This window comes from Oncorhynchus clarkii, chromosome 16 (genome assembly GCF_045791955.1).
Source record: "Oncorhynchus clarkii lewisi isolate Uvic-CL-2024 chromosome 16, UVic_Ocla_1.0, whole genome shotgun sequence".
Taxonomy (NCBI): domain Eukaryota; kingdom Metazoa; phylum Chordata; class Actinopteri; order Salmoniformes; family Salmonidae; genus Oncorhynchus; species Oncorhynchus clarkii.
This window is the reverse complement of record NC_092162.1, coordinates 33,461,689-33,484,907: the sequence shown is the minus strand read 5'-3', so window position 1 is coordinate 33,484,907 and position 23,219 is coordinate 33,461,689. Positions and strand designations below refer to the sequence as shown.

The 23,219-nt window shown below is 44.1% G+C and overlaps 1 protein-coding gene across 1 annotated transcript in view; it reads left to right on the top strand.

The window, feature by feature from the left end:
- The first annotated feature begins 2,590 nt into the window (after positions 1–2,590).
- LOC139368330 (ski oncogene-like) overlaps positions 2,591–23,219 on the top strand; it is an 80,707-nt gene continuing 60,078 nt past the window's right edge. The window contains exon 1 of the mRNA XM_071107088.1: positions 2,591–3,988. Within this exon, the coding sequence (XP_070963189.1) occupies positions 3,083–3,988 (906 nt within the window). The 5' untranslated portion in view covers positions 2,591–3,082. The remainder of the gene's footprint in view (positions 3,989–23,219) is intronic.

Sequence of the window (23,219 nt, the reverse complement as noted above, 5' to 3'; positions counted from 1 at the left end):
GTGTAAGAGCTATTTAACCAAGAAGGAGAGTGATGGAGTGCTGCATCAGATGACCTGGCCTCCACAATCACCTGACCTCAAACCAACTGAGATGGTTTGGGATTAGTTGGACCGCAGAGGGAAGGAAAAGCAGCCAACAAGTGCTCAGCATATGTGGGAACTCCTTCAAGACTGTTGGAAAAGCAATCCAGGTGATGCTGGTTGAGAGAATGCCATGAGTGTGCAAAGCTGTCATTAAGGCAAAGGGTGGCTACTTTGAAGAATCTAAAATCTAAATATATTTAGATTTGTTTAACACTTTTTTGGGTTACTACATGATTATTTCAAAGTTTTGATGTCTTCACTAATATTCTACAATGTAGAAAATAGTAAAAAATAAAGAAAAACCATTGAATGAGTAGGTGTGTCTAAACTTTTGACTGGTACTGTATGTGTATATATATGTATATAGTAACCTACACCGGATAGGTACAGTGAAATGTGTCGTTTTTTTACAGGGTCAGCCATAGTAGTATGGCATCACTGGAGCAAATTAGGGAGTCTTACTAAAGGGCACATCGACACATTTTTCTCCTGGTCGGCTCAGGTATTCAAACCAGCAACTTTTCGGTTGCTAGTCAGTGTTTTAACCACTAGCCTACCTGCCGCCGCATACACTGCATCACTTATATCCCTTAGCAAAGAGACAAAGCCCCAGGTCCCTCCAAAAAGGTAACTTATCTGCAAGCCATTCGGGATATAGCTCATCACTATAGCTCCAGATCTGGCAACCCACCATGTCAATTACTGCTTTAGCAAGTGGATTGCCTCTGGAGGGTAGGTCAGGGTAGCCTAGTGGTTAGAGTGTTGGACTAGTAACCGGAAGCCCCCGAGCTGACAAGGTTAATCTGTCGTTCTGCCCCTGAACAGGCAGTTAACCCGCTGTTCCTAGGCCGTCATTGAAAATAAGAATTTGTTCTTAACTGACTTGCCTAGTTAAATAAAGTATTTAAATAAATTCAATATAACATATTAGATTTGTAGCCTTTGGTCTACGGGTCAGAATGAAAATTGTAGCCTACTCATGGTTATGTTTGCTATATGCCATATATTGATTATATTAATATCCAGAGTACTAATTTATGGCCTCATTTATATTCTAATGACCTATGTGACTGAGCATATCGCCAATTGCTATGCGATTGCAGTTACATTGCCTCATGGCTAGGAGGAGCCACAGGAACGGCAAACAATCGCCTCACCTTTCATTTTTTTAGCTCACGTCATCACAGTAAATCTTTATTGGAGATGACAGCAAACGACAACAGAGCGGACCAAATGAACAACATTACAATGCAGGTGTAGAAGTGCATACAGTTCATTTCATGAATCTTTTGATTCGTATTAAAACCGTGTAGTAGTAAAAAAAGCTAATCTACACTCCACAAGTGTATTAGGCGTAGGCTATATTATTTATTCAATCACATTCATTGAAAAAAATATACAAATTGCTCCAGTTAATTACACCCAAGTAACAATGTACATTTTAAATGCACAGTGACAGTTCAGTTTGTATTTTTCTCACCTTTCCCAACTCTTCAGCACAATAGGAATGATTCGATGTAGGCTAGTCCACTTGATCGCAGCCTAACCCCCGCTGCACTGTTCAATTGTTCATACGTTTAAAGTGTGCGTATTCATGCCCTCGTTGTTGCACATTACAATTAAAACTAAAAAACCCTGGGGGAAAGTGACTCAAACATAATTGCATAGACTGTGCTGCTGCTATAGGGGAGCTCGAACAGTATAGCCGGGCTTGCGCAATTAACTGGCACATCTATAGAGTAAAACAAGTCTATGCGTAAAAACAGCCTATGCGTAAAATTAATGAAATTTGAATGTTGCGTTCAAATAACAATAATAATAGTTATTCATATGTTGCTATATCTGAAAATATGTGGCCCTAATATGTATTCATCCCTAGTTTCCGCAATTCACAGTATAAGCCAGCCTGGAAAGATAAACCTAAATAAACAAACCGCAGTCAGTCGTATAATTTGCATTTCCCCTTAAAGTCTAAATTTGACTGTCTGTAGCAAACTCCACCCATTCTCTTTCGGTTACAGCCGTTCCTAGCTGTGAATCAAGGGATTCAATGAGCCCTGTGCATTTTTTCGCCTTTGCATATTCCGCACAAGGCTTCTAGGAGAAGTAGGGGAGTGCCGACTTGTTCCTGGACGAGCCAGCCTGCGGAGTCAGTCACATTCTTGGCTGGGATTCAATGATTGAGCCAGACACTCACAAACACTGAGAGAGAGAGAGAGAGGGAGGGGGGAGAGAGAGGGAGGGGGGGAGAGAGAGAGAGAGAGAGAGAGGGAGGGGGGGAGAGAGAGAGGGAGGGGGGGGAGAGAGAGAGAGAGAGAGAGAGAGGGGGGAGAGAGAGGGAGGGGGGAGAGAGAGAGAGAGAGAGGGAGGGGGGGAGAGAGAGAGGGAGGGGGGGAGAGAGAGAGAGAGAGAGAGAGAGGGGGGGAGAGAGAGAGAGAGAGAGAGAGAGAGAGAGAGAGAGGGGGAGAGAGAGAGAGAGAGAGAGAGAGAGAGAGGGCGAGTGAGTGAGTGAGTGAGCGAGTGCAACCCAGCTCACAGACTAGCCATCTCCACACAGGCGTAGCGAACTGCGTGGGTAAACGGAGTGTTTGCATCGGGCTCTACTGCAGTATTTCAAACTGATTTTTGTATGTGTTTTACACCTGTTACATAGAGAGAAGGCTTTGCTTTATCGGTCGATACTTTTTCTGGAACTTCAAAAGCGTACCTTTCCTTTTTGGAGGAGTTTCAGAGGGACGCGTTTTAGATATGGACAGTCGGGAGTCTACTGCATGGGAAGACTCGCCGGTGTCACCATTTGCCTAGTAGGTTCCTAGTCAACGGAATTGGAAACTCACTACCTGGGACTTTTTTGTGGATGTTTGATGAAGCGCTTTCCGCACTTGGCTAATTCTGGGATACCTTGGATTTACAAGGAACCGGGACCTATCGTGTCTTTCGATTGTTTTAGTTTTCCCCAGTTGAAAGGAACTCTCGCTTTCAAAGTCGTAGTGAAAACATGGAGACTGTAACTCGACAAAGCTTCCAACCTCACCCAGGACTGCAACAAACTCTCAAGCAGTTTCATCTGAGTTCTATGAGCTCCCTCGGCGGACCGGCTGCTTTTTCTGCTCGATGGCCACATGACCTCCTGTTAAAGAAGGATGGGAAAGAGCCCGAGCCCGTGCTGCATCTGCCCATGCAGCCACCGACAGTGATGCCGGGGCCTCTCTTCATCCCGTCCGACCGCTCCACTGAGAGGTGCGAGACGGTCTTGGAGACGGAGACTGTCTCCTGTTTCGTGGTCGGCGGCGAGAAACGTCTGTGCTTGCCGCAGATCCTTAACACCGTCCTTCGGGATTTCTCCCTCCAGCAGATCAACTCGGTGTGCGACGACCTCCACATCTACTGCTCCAGGTGCACCGCGGAACAGCTGGAAATCCTCAAAGTCATGGGGATTCTTCCATTCTCCGCGCCTTCCTGCGGACTCATAACCAAAACTGACGCGGAGCGCCTGTGCAATGCCCTGATTTACGGGGGCACCTACCCTCCGCACTGCAAGAAAGAGTTTTCTGGCTCCCTGGAGCTGGAGATCACGGAGAGAAGCTTCAAAATATACCACGAGTGTTTCGGAAAGTGCAAGGGTCTCTTCGTCCCGGAGCTGTACACCAGCCCCAACGCAGCCTGCATCCAGTGCATGTACTGCAGACTCATGTACCCGACCCATAAGTTCGTGGTGCACAGTCACAAATCGTTGGAAAACAGGACTTGCCACTGGGGCTTTGACTCCGCCAACTGGAGGGCATACGTCCTCTTGGGCCAGGATTACACGGGGAAAGAGGAGAAGGCGCGCCTGGAGCAGCATTTGGACGAGATTAAAGAGAAATTTGACTTCGCCAACAAATATAAGAGGAAAGCATCAAGGGTGAGTTTAAGTCAATGTTACAATGTAGTTGCACTGTGTTGCAAGTGTTGTTGCATTATACGAATGTTGTTACACTGTTGAACGTTTGTTTCCATTTCTCTTTCTGGTGTGTTGTTGTGTTGTCTTCTTGTAAATATAATGCTATCTAGAACGTCAACGACTCCTATCTAGAGTACAGTATACTATTGGTGCAATCTACAATGACTTGTCCCTGCCATGGGTTTGTTTAGACTGGAGACGAGTCTTTCCAGGATTTGGTTACACCTAACATATTGTTACTAATTGTCCACCAATACCAGCTAAACGCCTCTGGTGGCAATAAAATCATTATTTGCCCGTGAAACACCTCTGCGGGTGTCAATGGCTCAATTTGATTGACCTTACTTTAAAAACAATCCCATTTACCAACAAATTACCCTATAATAGTGTTACAACAACTATCGAGAACTCATGTGATGTAAGGACGGGACAAGGAAATAAAGTCGTAATTTCTTAAGTCCGGAGAACACCTCCTACCTACAGCAACCCCCCCCCCCCCCCCCCCCCCCCCCCCCTGCTCTGCAGTCAGTTGCACGCACGCACCCCACTCCCCGTTTACAGCTCTTGAGGTGGGGGCTGCCGCTCGCTCAGTTCGCACTTTTCAGTGTATTGTGGCAGACTGGCTGTGTTTGAGAAAGAGGCACTTGGTCGGGCCAAGTTATCTCAGGTACTTGAAGATGGATGTTTCGTTAACGAGGGGCTCTTCCGTGCGTAATGGGGGGCTGGCTTTTTATTAGGACGCGCGAGATAGGTTCATTGTTGTGTCTGTCTAGAGAGCCCATTACAGTAGAAGACTCCGACTTTGTCAGCTGAATAACTAGGCTACTATCGCTTCAATCTGTCTGTGTTTGTGCCAATCCTATGCCACAACAAAATATGTTAAATATTACTAAGCACTTTTTTATTATGCTTTTTTCCCCTCCAAATGCAGTGATTCTAAAAATATTATATTATTTCAGAGCACTTATATTCTAATGAGAAGACGAGAGGGAGGGGAGACCAGCACTGTTTCTGCAAGCCATTAGTGATGGGCATTCTGAGTCTTTTCGGGGAACTGGCCCATTTAGAACCATTCACCTTAAAGAGCTGGCTCATTTGGCTCCCAACCGGTTCTTCATTCAAAATGCTTAAAAATCTACCTATAACCATGAAACAATTGAACATCTCCAATGTAAATGCCAAGTGGTAGACTACCATTATGTCAGATCGTGAAATGCGCGTTCAAATACATTTTTACTTGGCCAAATTATTAGATGGCGCGAAAAAATCAGCGGGGACCAGATTTACGCGCTCCCCACTATTTATTGTTTCTATTGTGAGGGTTCACCCTCTTAATATAATTATTTTGTAACTTTCTGCAGAAAAACGTTGTTTTGAGCAAAGAAATCAGTAGTAGCAGTATGCAAATCAGGGAGCGAAATGAACGTCTCTTTCACAGGTGAGATTCGGCTCCCGATGTTCACCAACAATATCTGTTCAAAAAGAGCGGCTCGTTCACATCAAGCCATGATTTATCAGGTGGATTCCCTCATCTCTTTCATTGCCGGCTATCTGATGAGCCCTAAATGAAGGAGAGTGGAGCCTATCACACGGGTGAGAGGGGCCCAGAGTCTCGTCTCCTGCATGCCACCCAGGCTCACCCGTTTCGGGGTAATTGAGCGCTGTGAAGAGTATGGGGGCCTCAGTTCGCCTAACCCTGACTTTTACATTGGAGGATATATAGGCTTTAGCCTAGAGCTCCTACTACAACAGCAGACCCTTGATTCTAAGGGCTCACACCAATAGCGTTTGCTGGCGGAGAGTACTTGGCACCGCTAAATGTAATTTGCTAACCGAGTGCGCCCCGATTTTACACGTAGAATCACTTGAAAAATGTCATCAGTCAGACGTCTACAGCGGGTTGTCCCTAAAACACAGCTCGCTGAACGATTGGCAGACGAACGATAGATCCACATTCAGTTCGATGTGAGCGGGCCTTAAGTCATATGGGGGGATTAAGTCTGCGCTTTGGGGTGGGGAGGCAGATAGAGGGGGGATCATCCCTCCCCTCTTCCCCCAGCTAAGACTGATAAAAGAGCCCCCTCCACAAATGAAAGGCAAGCATGGTCATTTGCATGAACTGTTAACATGAATAGAGTTGATGAAGCAGGGATAGGAGTATTGTGGTGGAAACATAATATGATCCCAACAAAGGGGTACATTCACCTCCCCCATCACACACACTCTTTTCCCTTCCCCCTTGTTACCTACTCCTTTGCCCCTCAGCATGAAAGGAGGGTGAAAGGAGAGTGGGTGATTATGGTAAGACAGTTTTCACTGGGCCATACAAACAAAGTGGAAGTGTTTACCAACAGAGGTCTAACAATTCACCACCACAGTCTTTACCCTTCCATTTGCCAGTATTTTAGGAGGGCCAGAGCCTTGCCATGCCACAGTCAATACTTTATCTTGGCACTCATCTGTGTTTAGGTTTGAGTGGGGGAACCGAAAGGACCCCTCTTTAAAACTCTCTTCTATTTTTAGAGGGTCTCAAAAGGCGCCCCGCCCCGTGTGTTAGAAATTGTTAATATGACCGTCCTTTGAATTCACTCTTTTTTTATCAAGTGGCTTTGCAAAAGCAATGCTAATGAGAGAAAATTTGCAGAATCTTGAATTATGATAATATTGCTAAACTTCTCTCGCTACTGTACAAGTTTCCATTTGTCAGCACATTTCACCAGGGGTGTTACTTTGAAATGCGTTTCCGAGAAGTAAGTAAGTGACAGACCGGATTGAATTTATTGTGCTTTCAATACCTTTTTTTCTTGAGTTGTTGGCAAGAGGAAAGGGTGGTTTTGTGAAGGTTTGTGAATGTAGCTGGCAGCCATCTCACAGTCAGACACAGGAAGTGAGCTTGAAGGACTTCCTGGCCTCGGAGACGCTTTGCTCCTCTGAGGAGCAGACTGCTGCTTGGTAGCAGCCGTCTGAGCTAGAGGTCGACCGATTAATCGGAATGGCCGATTAATTAGGGCAGATTTCAAGTTTTCGTAACAATCGGAAATCAGTATTTTTGGGCGCCGATTTGCATATTTGTTTTCTATTTTCATTTTTTATTATTATTAATAAAGGCAAGTTAGTTAAGAACACTTTCTTATTTTCAATGACGGCTAGGAACGGTGGGTTAACTGCCTTGTTCATGGGCAGAACGACAGATTTTCACCTTGTCAGCTCGGGGGATCCAATCTTTCAACCTTACAGTTAACTAGTCCAACGCAATAACAACCTGCCTCTCTGTCGTTGGACTCCACAAGAAGACTGCCTGTTACGCGAATGCAGTAAGCCAAGGTAATTTGTTAGCTAGCATTAAACTTATCTTATAAAAAACAATCAATCATAATCACTAGTTAACTACACATGGTTGATGATATTACTAGATATTATCTAGTGTGTCCTGCGTTGCATATAATCTGACTGAGCATACAAGTATCTAAGTATCTGACTGAGCGGTGATAGGCCGAAGCAGGCGTGTAAACATTAATTCAAACAGCACTTTCGTGCATTTTGCCAGCAGCTCTTCATTGTGCGTCAAGCACTGCACTGTTTATGACCTCAAGCCTATCAACTCCCGAGATGAGGCTGGTGTAACCGAAGTGAAATGGCTAGCTAATAGCGTTTCAAACGTCACTCGCTCTGAGCCTTCTAGTAGTTGTTCCCCTTGATCTGCTTGGGTAATGCTGCTTCTATGGTGGCTGTTGGTGGCTGTTGTCGTTGTGTTGCTGGTTCGAGCCCAGGGAGGAGCGAGGAGAGGGACGGAAGCTATACTGTTACACTGACAATACTAAAATGCCTATAAGAACATCCAATAGTCAAAGGTTAATGAAATACAAATGGTATAGAGGGAAATAGTCCTATAATTCCTATAATAACTACAATCTAAAACTTCTTACCTGGGAATATTGAAGACTCATGTTAAAAGGAACCACCAGCTTTCATATGTTCTCATGTTCTGAGCAAGGAACTGAAACGTTGGCTTTCTTACATAGCACATATTGCACTTTTACTTTCTTCTCCAACACTTTGTTTTTGCATTATTTAAACCAAATTGAACAAGTTTCATTATTTACCTGAGGCTAAATTTATTTTATTGATGTATTATATTAAGTTAAAATAAGTGTTCATTCAGTATTGTTGTAATTGTCATTATTACAAATAAATAAATAAAACAATCAGCCTATTAATCGGAATCGGCTTTTTTTGGTCCTCCAATAATCGGTATCGGTATCGGCGTTGAAAAATCATAATCGGTCGACCTCTAGTCGGGGCATTACCCAACACACACACATCCCACCCATAGACAGGAAAATGACACCACACCGACTTTGCCGTACACCTTCCTTATTGCAGCATACTTCCCTTATAAAAGGCTGTGTTGGAATTTGCAATAAAAGTGCATTCTCCGTTTTCATTTTAGATGTGAGCACGCCGGTGTTGACTGTGCGAGTGCAAACAGCTGTGAATGAGCAAGTGAGTTAGCTCAGTGAACTGTTGAATGGGTTCAAAGTTTACAAGTCGGGTGTGGAGCAGTAGACTTGGTCTCTAAGTTCACCATGCCAATGTTGGCTTGCCTTTATTACAGTTTCTGGCTAGAACACATGTGGGTGGCAAACATCATCAATGGCTTTGCGCATCGGGATGTTTAGATAAGGATGGCGGCCGCAGATTTAGGACCTCCCTAGGTTTTAGTTCACATCAAGACGATGTGATTTATATGCACCCCATCTGTTGGGAGGAGATATGAACGAGAGAGAAAAAGAATGGGAGCGAGCTTAGTTTATGCACAGGCAGTTTACGTTTCCACCAACGGCCAAGTTTTGCTGAGACATTTAGCAGCAGCACAAATCTCAATGGCTCAATGGTTCTCCCTGCCTGGCCCTGGACTGTAAGCAAGCTGGTTTGTTGCTCTCTAGTGCGGCAGGGCTATCAGACGTTGTTTTGTTGTATGTTTTGGCAGACGTCGCCTTGTGGAAGCCAGCAGACAAGACTAGTAGTTAGCCAGGGAAAAACTAGTAGTTAGTCTGGGAAACAGGAGAGTTGCGACAGACGTTACATTCCAGACCCGCCACTCCTTGCAAGAGAGAGAGGAGACAAGCCCATTACGCAAGCATCAACTGCAAACCCTTTTTATTTATTTTTATTTTACTAGGCAAGTCAGTTAAAGAACAAATTCTTATTTTCAATGACGGCCTAGGAACAGTGTGTTAACTACCTTGTTCAGGTAGTTAACCAGAACGACAGATTGTTTTGGGACCTTTTCAGCTTAGGGATTCGATCTTGCAACCTTTCAGTAACTAGTCCAAAGCTCTAACCACTAGGCTACCTGCCGCCCCAGCAAACCCTCTTGAGTAGGCATGAATGAAACATGTCCCCACACCTGCCCCACACTGTTATATCCAACCCTCCACCGTCCATTTTCTGTGGGACAGGAAAATCAAGTTGTTTTCCCTCCCATGTTTCATTCTCGCGCCGGGGTGGCTAGGAAGGCTATTGTAGGCAAAGAGCAGTTGTTAGAGAGAGGCTGTGAAGGCGGATGCATTCAGACAGGACTTGCATCATGATGCTTTTGGTCTGCAGTTGCAATTAAGGTTGAAAATGGAAGAAGCCTAAAACTGAGTTTGGACTACAAGCTCTTTTGTGGACTCTCAAAAGGGCGGCAAAAGTGCAAAGAGATCCATTTTGTAAAGTGCAAGCCAGGTAGCAGGCAGGCCCCTCTCTCTCTTTCTGCAGAGTCAGCCCTCTCTAGCAAGGAGATCTGGGGGCCTCGTTGTTTTCAAAAGCACTGCTCCAAAAGTGTGGCTGGGCTCCAGACCCTGTTTCACAGGGGCTGAAACTTCCCTTCCCACTGCCCAAAAATGTCCCCAATGCACCTTGGGATATCTGGCCTCCAGCTGAAGGGGCTGCTTGTTGGAGGGGGGAAAGGGAGGGAAGGAGTGAGGGAGGGAAAGGAAGGGGTAGGAAGTGAACTCCCTGAGGGAACAGAATACCATGTCCTGTTTCTTATGCAAGGCACAGGCACGGCTAAGCCTTTTGATGGAGAACCATATCCACACTGTGGACAGCACAACAGCTGGTAGCCATGCATATCAATGGCCACAGAGAGAATATGCCTCTTCACTTCGTTTTGGGAGGGTTTTCAGTAGGGAAAATGCAGCAAATGCCGCTGCATTAAAATACATATACGGCTGCGATGGGCCAGTTGTTTTGGGGTAGTGGTTGAATTGATTGAAGAAGGACTTTTTTTCTGCATGGTGTTGTCGTGAAGGCTGTTGTGATTGCAGAAGACCCATCCAATGACTCGTGTGTATGTGTGTGTGTGTGTGTGTGTGTGTGTGTGTGTGTGTGTGTGTGTGTGTGTGTGTGTGTGTGTGTGTGTGTGTGTGTGTGTGTGTGTGTGTGTGTGTGTGTGTGTGTGTGTGTGTGTGTGTGTGTGTGTGTGTGTGTGCATGACCGAGAAATGACAAAACTCTCCAGAAGCCTGCATAGTGCCTAGCTAAATGAGTCCTCCTCCAATCTCTATCTCTGACCAGGCAGACTGTGACTACTCTGAGTTGTCTGGGTAGAGTGAGCCCTGCCTTTTTGGACCAGCGTGATGGGTCAGCGGGATCAATAGGATATCGACAGCCAGGGGTCTTCCCCTGTCAAGGGCGGCTGAAGAGTCCATCTCTCCTTCACCTCCACTGCATAACCAGAAGGGACACGGTGATGTCCGTTTTCTCGTCTGACCTCATATCAGTTCTATCGACCACACGGGGCAGTTGTGCAATGAACACCTCGTCGCAGTTTGTTTGATTATTGAGTTTAGCAGAGTTGTATGTCGAGAGATACTATATATGGTTCTAATTCTATACATTGTTATACATGACTCTGACATCTAGCGCCTTACTAATACTTGTCTTAGTGTGCTAAGCTAAGAGGGCTTTCTTTCTCAATGAGACCTAAGGGGTGGATTTCATACTGACAAACAGATGCTGATTCCACAGTGTAGATAAGGTGGCGGAGGAAACCTCCCGTTAACAATTTGGATGATTGTTGCTCTGTAGCTTGAATGGTATTCAAATGCAAGTCAATTGCGTTTCTTATTTGAATTAGCAGTTAACTTCATGTGCAAAGAGGCTCACGTTAATTATTTGCAACATGTGCCGCTCACTTGCACTGTTTTATATTGTCTCGCTGGGAGAAAAAAAACATCTCCCCTCCGTAACACGGCATCACAACACGCATTATTACGAGAAGCAAACAGGGAATCACAGGTGACATGCTTGACTGTGGCGTCTGGGAAATTCTTCAAAAGAGCACAATAACAGCGAGGGAGAATAAATTAAATGCGCCGATTCCTTTCATTTCCACCCTGCCGGCAGCTATTTTAATTCACAGCCTTTTAAAGTTAGTCTAACAAACGGGGCTTCTCTCTACGAAAGGCTGAATGTTCACTGGAAATACTTGATAAAACAACAGATCTAATAGTGATCTATGTTCCGCTTGTAAATTTTTTCCAAGCGCATTTTTTTGGTTGCATTTTCTGTTTAATTTCTCAATGATGAATTCATATGGCTAGTACACAGAGGTTTAGTTCTGACACATGCAGCATTTTCAATGGAATTTACCATACAGTAATTCGTATACTATCATGTTAAGCTCCCAGGGATTTGGTGTTATTCCTGTGGCTGCTCTGTACGTCGATAGATTCCATGAGTCCTTTGAGTATTCTCCCTTTCTCCTTAGCAATATTTTCTAGAAGCTCACTACCTGCCATCCTCCTCCACACACACTTGCGTCTGCACACACACACACACGTCCCTTGGGACCCCCTCCCCTTCCACCAACTTTGCCACTACTGTCGTCCTTGGGGAATAGCACAAATCCTATGTGCTGGAAAAGGGAGCAAAAAGACAAAAAGAGAGAGAAGTTCAACCCCTCATCACAAGCCATTGTCTGCCCTGCCTCCTCCCTCTCCTCTTCCAGTGTGTCCCCTCCCCTGCCTCCTGTCTCCCTCCTGCTGGTCTGCCTGCCTCCCGGTCAGTCAGGAGTGTCTGCATATGACAAATGGCGATCTGGGGGACGTGTTTTATGAGCGGCAAAGGTCAAGAGGGCTGGAGAGTGCATTAATATACCTGACTGCCTGAGTGACTGGGGAGTAGTGAACAGGACCTGGTGTGCTATGACGCTCTGAAGGAAAGAGGGACGGTGAGAGAGGAGGAGGGGAATACAGGGAAAGGTCCCCATACATGTAAATGACTACGGGTATCCTTCCACTCCCCAAAGTGAAAAAGTAGTGCCAGCAGGTTACCCGGGTTTACCTTGGCTACACATTCAACCTCCATCCAATCAACCACGCCCGCCGCCTCGTCCAATTGCCTCAGAGCTACTACAGCCATCAGCCAATGAATTAAATTATGACGTAGGGCATTTATTGGGTTTCAAGACTGGAAAAGTTTTCAATTAAGCATACAGTGCCTTGCGAAAGTATTCGGCCCCCTTGAACTTTGCGACCTTCTGCCACATTTCAGGCTTCAAACATAAAGATATAAAACTGTATTTTTTTGTGAAGAATCAACAACAAGTGGGACACAATCATGAAGTGGAACAACATTTATTGGATATTTCAAACTTTTTTAACAAATCAAAAACTGAAAAATTGGGCGTGCAAAATTATTCAGCCCCCTTAAGTTAATACTTTGTAGCGCCACCTTTTGCTGCGATTACAGCTGTAAGTCGCTTGGGGTATGTCTCTATCAGTTTTGCACATCGAGAGACTGACATTTTTTCCCATTCCTCCTTGCAAAACAGCTCGAGCTCAGTGAGGTTGGATGGAGAGCATTTGTGAACAGCAGTTTTCAGTTCTTTCCACAGATTCTCGATTGGATTCAGGTCTGGACTTTGACTTGGCCATTCTAACACCTGGATATGTTTATTTTTGAATCATTCCATTGTAGATTTTGCTTTATGTTTTGGATCATTGTCTTGTTGGAAGACAAATCTCCGTCCCAGTCTCAGGTCTTTTGCAGACTCCATCAGGTTTTCTTCCAGAATGGTCCTGTATTTGGCTCCATCCAATTTTAACCATCTTCCCTGTCCCTGCTGAAGACAAGCAGGCCCAAACCATGATGCTGCCACCACCATGTTTGACAGTGGGGATGGTGTGTTCAGCTGTGTTGCTTTTACGCCAAACATAACGTTTTGCATTGTTGCCAAAAAGTTCAATTTTGGTTTCATCTGACCAGAGCACCTTCTTCCACATGTTTGGTGTGTCTCCCAGGTGGCTTGTGGCAAACTTTAAACAACACTTTTTATGGATATCTTTAAGAAATGGCTTTCTTCTTGCCACTCTTCCATAAAGGCCAGATTTGTGCAATATACGACTGATTGTTGTCCTATGGACAGAGTCTCCCACCTCAGCTGTAGATCTCTGCAGTTCATCCAGAGTGATCATGGGCCTCTTGGCTGCATCTCTGATCAGTCTTCTCCTTGTATGAGCTGAAAGTTTAGATGGACGGCCAGGTCTTGGTAGATTTGCAGTGGTCTGATACTCCTTCCATTTCAATATTATCGCTTGCACAGTGCTCCTTGGGATGTTTAAAGCTTGGGAAATCTTTTTGTATCCAAATCCGGCTTTAAACTTCTTCACAACAGTATCTCGGACCTGCCTGGTGTGTTCCTTGTTCTTCGTGATGCTCTCTGCGCTTTTAACGGACCTCTGAGACTATCACAGTGCAGGTGCATTTATACGGAGACTTGATTACACACAGGTGGATTGTATTTATCATCATTAGTCATTTAGGTCAACATTAGATCATTCAGAGATCCTCACTGAACTTCTGGAGAGAGTTTGCTGCACTGAAAGTAAAGGGGCTGAATAATTTTGCACGCCCAATTTTTCAGTTTTTGATTTGTTAAAAAAGTTTGAAATATCCAATAAATGTCGTTCCACTTCATGATTGTGTCCCACTTGTTGTTGATTCTTCACAAAAAAATACAGTTTTATATCTTTATGTTTGAAGCCTGAAATGTGGCAAAAGGTCGCAAAGTTCAAGGGGGCCGAATACTTTCGCAAGGCACTGTATATGCCCAACATGAAAAACCATACACTTTGGTAACCATCAGTACTTGGTTCTAAAATAAATCTCACACTGTGAAGATATTAGCCCACCGCCAGACAGGGAATTCCCTACAAGTATTTGTGTGCGCACGGTAAACATCCCAGTCTATTTCCGTGTTCGCACGGCTGACAATCATCACCCCCCTCGGAGTGGATACTTTTTGTTTTGACACACGGCCACATATAGCACTATATCAAGAGGCTAAAAATGAGACGACACCGTTTTCTCATGCATCTGTGTGTGGATAAAGATAGATGCAATGTTTGGCGAACCGTTATGGTACAGTAGTAGTATGTCCGGTATCTCTCTCTCTCTATCTCTCTCTCTCTCTCTCTCTCTCTCTCTCTCTCTCTCTCTCTTTTTTTTTTTTTTTTGTTTGAAGGAGTGGCCCAGTTACAAGGACTCTGTCGTTGGCACTCAGACTCTTCAGCCTGCTATAAACTCAATCATTCTGGGGGGTGAGAGAGGGAGAGAGAGAGAGAGAGCTAGAGAGAGAGACAAAGAGAGAAACTACCTCCATATACTTTAATAATACAACTTGTCATGAACAACCGGGAGACTATATGCTCTCCTCCACCCATTGAAATTCAGCTGATTTATTTTTCAGTTTGATATAATTTTAATGAAATTGCATGAACATTTTTATTAGGGAGTTTCAGTAAACATTATGAATTGATGACGCTCATTGAAGTCCTATTGGTCCAATCCTGTGTGGGTTTGTAATGGGAAAGCGGCTGTGTGTAGAAGGTAGCCGATTGCTGAGAGAAAGAAAGAGAGAGAGAGAGGGGAGATTAGGAGGGGGGGGCTTCATTGGCATGGCTGGCTGGGGGCGATTTGTGCTGCGTCAGCCCGGACTCTCTTTGTGTGACAGTGGTGTCGGCCTTTTGAAAGAGCGGTCTGTCACATGACCTCCCCCCAAAATGATGATCCCTCTCACCCTCTCAGCTCTTTCAGCTCGCGTAAGCCAATAGTGTGCCTCAGAACAGCTCCCACGGGGGCAGATGGCTGTCTGACGAAGGAAGCCAGACACACACAAAAACACACACACTGCAGCATACATACTCGCAATCACATAAAAAGTATTATACAGCACTATCACAAATTATTGTCAACAGTACAGTCATTTAAAAGGAAAGAACACTACATTCTGCTTTGGTGAAAGTGTTTTGTAGATATAATGCTTCGCAGTGAGGTGTTTTTTTTATATTTACACTCATCTAATCATCTAATGCTTAACTAGCCAAATACCCATGTGAGCGACAAGGGAACATTTGAATAGGAATGGCCTATTCTGCCTCTTTTGGTTTATGATTGTGCATGGGCAAGCGTGTGTGCGTCTGCTTTGTTTTCTGCCTGGATCAGCTGTAGGAGGAGGTTTGCCTCTCACTGCCTACTCATTTCCATCTCCATCTGTCTGTCTCCCACGGTGATGGAGGCTTGCCTCTCCCTGCCCCCTCTCCACACATATACACACTCACACACACACCTCCCGGTGTCAGGTGTGTAGGCAGGCACTGTTATGAGGCTGTTAGGCGGCTCACAGGAGAGAGTCATGAGGTTGGCAGGATCCTACTCCCACTGTGTAATGGGAAAAGCCAATTCCAATGCCTGGCTAATCTTGTTTCAGATTGAAACAGCACGATTAGACTGGAGGGCAGCTGCTAAGTGTACTTCTCATAGGTGGCACCTCCGTTACTCGGTCGCATCATGCCATTATTATGACCGCTCTCAAGTCGTCCTCTAACAGCGGCGCCATAGTGGTGCCCTAAAGTGGTGAGAAACCCAGTCATTCTGGACGGAGGCGAACCACGGTTTCGTCTAAATTACACTATAGTGCCTGGAAATACAAGGACATTGCTAAAGTAGTCAAATATTAATACTTTGTCAGCCTTATCATGTCGTCAAATTTACTTTAGACCGATGGCAATGTTGTCATTAGCTAGCAAAGTTTGTCAAAAATAGCTAGCAATGCTAACGTTAGCTAGCTAAGATCCGGTCAATTTTATACAGCATCTAAAGCCAATCTGGTGACATCAAAATGATGACAAAAGGTTTTCCTACTTGTTATTTGCCTCCCTTTGAATGTTGTTGTATTTCCATGCCACTGTAATACACTTTTGATGAGATCTTCATTAGCGCTCATTGACGATGCATTGAGTAAAATGCTCAGTCGGGTATCAGTCCAAACAAACGTTCCGAACAATATTGTGATAAAACGTGAAACCCATGAATAGGGAAATCGCTTTGCTTTGCACAGTGGATGTACTGTATGTAGGCTGCATATGTTCAGTAATGTATGTGGGTGATGGTGGGGATCGGGGGTGGACTGGTTGGAAAAACAAAGCTTCTGCATCTGAAAGATGCTACCACATACATGCTTATAGCAAACAGAGAGAGCCTGCTGTCCCCTACACTGCATCTCTCATTTATAGGATGGGGGGACTCAAATGTCACAATTCCCATAGCCCCCCCCCCCCCCCAAAAAAAATGTAAATAGTGGCGTCATGATCTATCACTGCAAACATCGGATGCCAGGCCCTGTGTGGCTATTGAATTATGAAAAGGCTTGGGGCTATTCTGTTGTGGAGGGAGGCTGCAACCCCCTCTTTTGGGGGGTGGGTTAGTTATTAAAGAGTGGTTGTGCATGCTTAGCCGCAGCCATGTCGAAGGGCAGGTCCCATGGGCTCTGGGGGGTATTGTGACCCTCTCCTCTACGGGGTTTTGTGGCTGGCCTTTGTCATCTCTTTCTATGGAGGGCATCAGCTGGGACACTGCGCTCTTCCCATCCCCCTTTATCGCCCCATTACTTGTCCCAAGCTACTGAGTCACAGACAACTGCTCATTATCGGACCACTACCTTCCCCCTCCTCTACCTTTACTCTCCTCTGTTTGTTCTTCCCTCCCTAGAGTTTTACTTATAAATGTATGAATGCTAGCTAAGGTGCCAAGAAGGGATAGGCCTACATATAAACAGCAGACCTGGATTTATATACATGTGTGTTTGAGTATCTGGTTTAAAAATATATAGTTTTTCTGTGTATTTGAGTATTTTCAAATATACAGCCCAAACAAATACCTTTATTTGAGTATTTGAATGGTTATTTGTATAAACCAAATAGTCTGCAAATTGTATTTGACAGTATGTTAATACTATTTTCGATAGCTGTATTAAACGTATGGGAGTGCATTTAACTCTGTGTATTTTAGTTTTCCAATACATTCCAAGTGTATTTACAAATACATTAAAATATTAAACTACATGTCTTTTCAAGTAAAATACAGTGCCAGTCAAACGTTTGGACACACCTACTCATTCAAGTGTTTTTCTTTATTTTTGCTATTTTCTACATTGTAGAATAATAGTGAAGACATCAAAACTATGAAATAGCACACATGGAATAATGTAGTAACTAGAGGTCGAACGATTATGATTTTTCAACGCCAATACCGATACCGATTATTGGAGGACCAAAAAAAGCTGATACCGATTAATCGGACAATTTTGTTATTTATTTATTTGTAATAATGACAATTTCAACAATACTGAATGAACACTTATTTTAATTTAATACAATACATATTGAAAAATAAATTTAGCCTCAAATAAATAATGAAACATGTTCAATTTGGTTTAAATAATGCAAAAACAAAGTGTTGGAGGAGTAAAAGTGCAATATGTGCCATGTAAGAAAGCTAACATTTGAGTTACTTGCTCAGAACATGAGAACATATGAAAGTTGAGTCTTCAATGAGTCTTCAATATTCCAAGGTAAGAGGTTTTAGGTTGTAGTTAATATAGTATTTATAGGACTATTTCGTTCTATACTATTTGTATTTCATATACCTTTGACTATTGGATGTTCTTATAGGCACTATAGTATTGCCAGTGTAACAGTATATCTTCCGCCCCTCTCCTCGCCCCTACCTGGGCTCGAACCAGGAACACATCGACAACAGCCACACTCGAAGCAGCGTTACCCATCGCTTCACAAAAGCCGCGGCCCTTGCAGAGCAAGGGGAATAACTATTCCAAGTCTCAGAGCGAGTGACGTTTGAAACGCTATTAGCACGCACCCCGCTATCTAGCTAGCCATTTCACATCGGCTACACCAGCCATTAGGCTGATAGGCTTGAAGTCATAAACAGCCCTGTGCTTGCGAAGAGCTGCTTGCAAAACGCACGAAAGTGCTGTTTGAATGAATGCTTACGAGTCTGCTGCTGCCTACCATCGCTCAGTCAGACTGCTCTATCAAATATCAAATCATAGACTTAATTATAACATAATAACACAGAGAAATACGAGCCTTTGGTCATTAATATGGCCGAATCGGGAAACTATCATTTCGAAAACAAAATGTTTATTATTTCAGTGAAATACGGAACCGTTCGGTATTGTATCTAACGGGTGGCATCCCTAATTCTAAATATTCTTGTTACACTGCACAACTTTCAATGTAATGTCATAATTACGTAAAATTCAGGCAAATTAGTTTGCAATGAACGCAAGAGAATTGACACAATTTCACCTGGTTAATATTGCCTGCTAACCTGGATTTCTTTTAGCTAAATATGCAGGTTTAAAAATATATACTTCTGTGTATTGATTTTAAGAAAGGCATTGGAGTTTATGGTTAGGGACAGTTGTCCAACGATTGTGCTTTTTTCGCAAATGCGCTTTTGTTAAATCATCCCCCAGCGTTGCATCGATTATATGCAACGCAGGTCACGCTAGATAAACTAGTAATATCATCAACCATGTGTTGATAACTAGTGATTATGATTGATTGATTGTTTTTTATGAGATAAGTTGAGATATGGTGAAAATCTGTCGTTCTGCCCCTGAACAAGGCAGTTAACCCACCGTTCCTAGTCCGTCATTGAAAATAAGAATGTGTTCTTAACTGACTTGCCTAGTTAAATAAAGGTATAAAAAATATATATATATTTTAAAAAATCGGTGCCCAAAAATACCGATTTCTGATTGTTATGAAAACTTGAAATCGGCTCTAATTAATCGGCCATTCCGATTAATCGGTCGACCTCTAGTAGTAACCAAAAAAGTGTGAAACAAAGCAAAATATATTTTATATTTTATATTCTTCAAAGTAGCCACTCTTTGCCTTGAAGACAGCTTTACATACTCTTGGCATTCTCTCAACCAGCTTCATGAGGAATGCTTTTCCAACAGTCTTGAAGGAGTTCCCACATATGCTGAGCACTTGTTGGCTGCTTTTCCTTCAATCTGCGGTCCAACTCATCCCAAACCATCTCAATTGAGTTGAGGTTGTCATGTAAATATTCAGTCAATCATATTTCTCAAATACCGGCGGAGCCTGTGAGTTCAAATATACTTTTATTACAATATAATACAAGCCGAGCTGGTTCATGAAATCAACTATCTTTCCAGTCTTGGCACATACTTCTTATACATTTTTCCTCCTGACGTCACACACAGCAACTCCTCTTAATGACTCATCCCCTCTGGCACATTTATCTTATTGCCCTGCACTAATTTTAGTTTGGTTTCACATTAGGGCATTGAACCTGTAGAGCCACACCAATAGTTCAAAAATACAGACATGTTCTCGACTAAAACAGGTTCATGCATGTAGGACCATAGCAACAGTCCATAGATACATTTTACAGAAATAACCAGTCATTCTACAATGTAGAAAATAGTAAAATGAAGAAAACTCTGGAATGAGTAGGTGTTTCCAAACGTTTGACTGGTACTGTATATCTGAATATCTACTTCGATTTTAAGTAATTGAGATATTTCAAAGTATTTGAACCCAGGACATTGACACCGTAGCATCATAAACATTTATATTATCTTATATCCTATAGTATACTGGAGAAGATTATAGAACATTTTATAGAGTCATGATGTAGCTAGCCACAATGTAGCTTAGCCTCTTCTTTCTGGGGTAAAAACTAAATAAACATTTCCTCGGAAACGACTGAATGTACGTGCGGCTGTTTACTTTTGGGCAGGGCAGGAATTGTGTGACATGTGTGGCATCTCTCTTGTGTGGAGAGAGAGGGTAGAGCAGCGATATGAATCTGTAAACGTCTGTGATCTTTGCTTTGTTTAGCCGACCGACTCATTGCGATGTCTGCCTGCTCTCTGCCTGGGTTAATCTTACACAAGATGAATCCGACGGGAGAGACGGAAGTAATTGCCCTATCGATCCAACAAAGCACTTGTTCTGAACTTTGACCGGTGACTAGAAACTGCAACTGTTGATCACCACAGCTAGGCTACATTTAGTAACAAATAGAACAACACATTTCTCTGTCTGTACTCCAATCTTAACTATCCACTATAGATGTCAGTACTCAGTTGGACTAGCTATCCATATTATGTAAACTGCTATACATTGATCCAACAACAGTTACTTGGTTCGTTTTGGGTAATTTTACCGATTCTAGATTCAAGTAATTATTTTTCCAATACAAATATTAGATGTAGGCTGGAGAACAGTCAAGAAGTGGAGAAGTTACAGAGAGAAGGGGGTTCGAGGAGAGAGAGAGATAAGGTATTCTGCTGTTGGTGGCTCACCCAGGGGATCAGAGATCAACTTCTAGTCACATGCCACTCTTCCCCTCAGGCTGCCGGAAGTCACCGGACTGGTTCCCCAAGGATGTCTGTCCCAAATGATCCACCTTCTACGCCTGTCTGTTAGTCAGTCAGTAAAGGAGGGCTTTGAGGATGAAGTTTAGACTGGAACTAGTGAGCAAAGAGATGGAATTTAGATTGGTGCAAGGGAGCAAGGTAGCTCACTGTTTAGAGAGCAATGTTGGATCAGTTTAGAGCTTTTCGTTAAGACCTGTCGCCAGCCAGCGGGGCAGCAAAAGAAACAAACTCGGCTGCCGGTCACACCGTGGCAGCTTTTCAGGAAGCAGAGGTGGGATGTGAATGTGTGTGTACCCCCCTCCTCTCCTGGCCATGCTCCCTGGCTCAGTTTATGCCCCAGGAAGGAAGTTTCTGAAACAATGTCTTATAATGTCATTAACATCTTTCCCGCAGTCTCTCCCTCCAGCCTCCCCCACCTCCACCTCCAAGTCACTGATCTCCCCAATTAATCCCATTCTAGCCCACTCTGGCAAATCAACTGGCAGCATAGATACTAAATAAAACAAGGTGTTGAAAGGGGATCCCTCCTCCTGGAGTCCTGGCTATAGGGCGCCTGGGTCTCAAATTAAGGAAGCTGCCACCGACCACGGCACACAACTCTTCATTTTTTTGTTCTTTCTTTCTTTCTTTAATTTGTCCTTTACATATCCCATGGTTCTCTCTCTCCCCACCTCTACGCTTGAGTGCAACCTATTGATTTAATGTCCCTTGTGCCACACACACACACACACACACACACACACACACACACACTACACACACACACACACACACACACACACACACACACACACACACACACACACACACAAATAAATGACGGCATGCACACACACTCCAGTCAAACACACTCACCACCAATGAAACAAACACTCCCATAGTCCAAGCCAAATGCATAAATATTCACACAGTCAAACATCCGCACATGCTATTTACACACACTTGCACCACCAACACTCCGCCAGGGCAGACAATGGATCTCTTGAAGCCTCTGGCTTATAATTCATGTAATTGTAGATGTGCAGACAGGCAAATGTGTGGAGTGTTTAACAGCCTCCTCAGTGTAAAGCCTCCCCAGGACAAAGGCATTATTTCCCTGCATAAGACCCTATCCCTAGCTGTTCTTCAAGGGGGAGACTGTCAAAGCTATCTTCAGCAGTAGGACATCTGTTTATATAAAGCATACCACCATTTATATTCGTCCCTGTTAATCTCCCTCCACACACGTGTGTTGTGGGGGTGTGTGTCTGTGTGTATGGGTGTGGGGCGGTGGCAGGCGGGCGGTCATCTTATCCTTATTCCATCTCCTGTGACCTCTACCCCCTTCACTCAGCTCATCTGTTTGCCCTGTTTAATTATCTTTGCAAACACACACACACACACACACACACACACACACACACACACACACACACACACACACACACACACACACACACACACACACACACACACACACACACACACACACACATACACACACAGGTCAAGGCTCCCGGTGAACCTTGCCCTCTGGGCCACACAGACTCATCCAGAGGCTGGAGAAGGCAGAGAATGATGGAAAACCTTCCTCCCTCCTTCCACTCCCCATCTCCAGGCCTGACAACTGGTGGTCTGCAAGGCTCTGGATTAAACGGACTCCTTTGTGTGTGTGTGTGTGTGTGTGTGTGTGTGTGTGTGTGTGTGTGTCTTTCTCTGTATGTCTGTGGTCTGTACAGCATGCACCTTTTCACAAACACTAGCCACCGACAGTCTGTGTCGCAACGCCCAACAGTCCAACAGATAGGCCTACATGCTGCCGCCCGAGTTTGTTGGACGGTCACAAAAGAAGGAGAGAATTCTTGGCCCCGCTTCGCGTCCGAGACTGTGTATTTATTTTAGATTTGGAAATCCAATCCGTCTGTATTTTGTGGTAGGAATGATACCTTAGCAAGGTTAGTTTCATTGGAGTGAGCGAGAGCTTGGGTTTTGTACATGTTTGATTTTCCACGCTCCTGCCTAGCCGGTCGGTATTATTGTAAGAGGAAATTAGAGAGCGGGGCAAGTGTTTAGTCTTTGTGAATGGACAGAGGGAGAGATGTTATGTCTCTCTTTCTCATTATCAATTTCTTCTTCTCTCTCTCTCTAATGTTCTCTTTTTCGCTTTCTTATACTCTATCTTTTTCTCCCTGACTGTGGTATTCTCTCTCTCTCTCTCTCTTCCTCCATCTGTCTCTCTGCCTCCCCATCCCTCCCTCCCTCTCTCCTTGGCTGGGGTTCCTTTCTTCCCTGGCTCTCGTGTAGAAGCCATCCGACTCAGGACGTGCCATGAAACATCAGAATCCACTTCCTGCAGAAATCAATACATCTCAGGTCCTGTGCAGACCCACACATTGGCATACGGCTGGGAATGCGTGCACACGCAAATCTGCAATGGCATGCT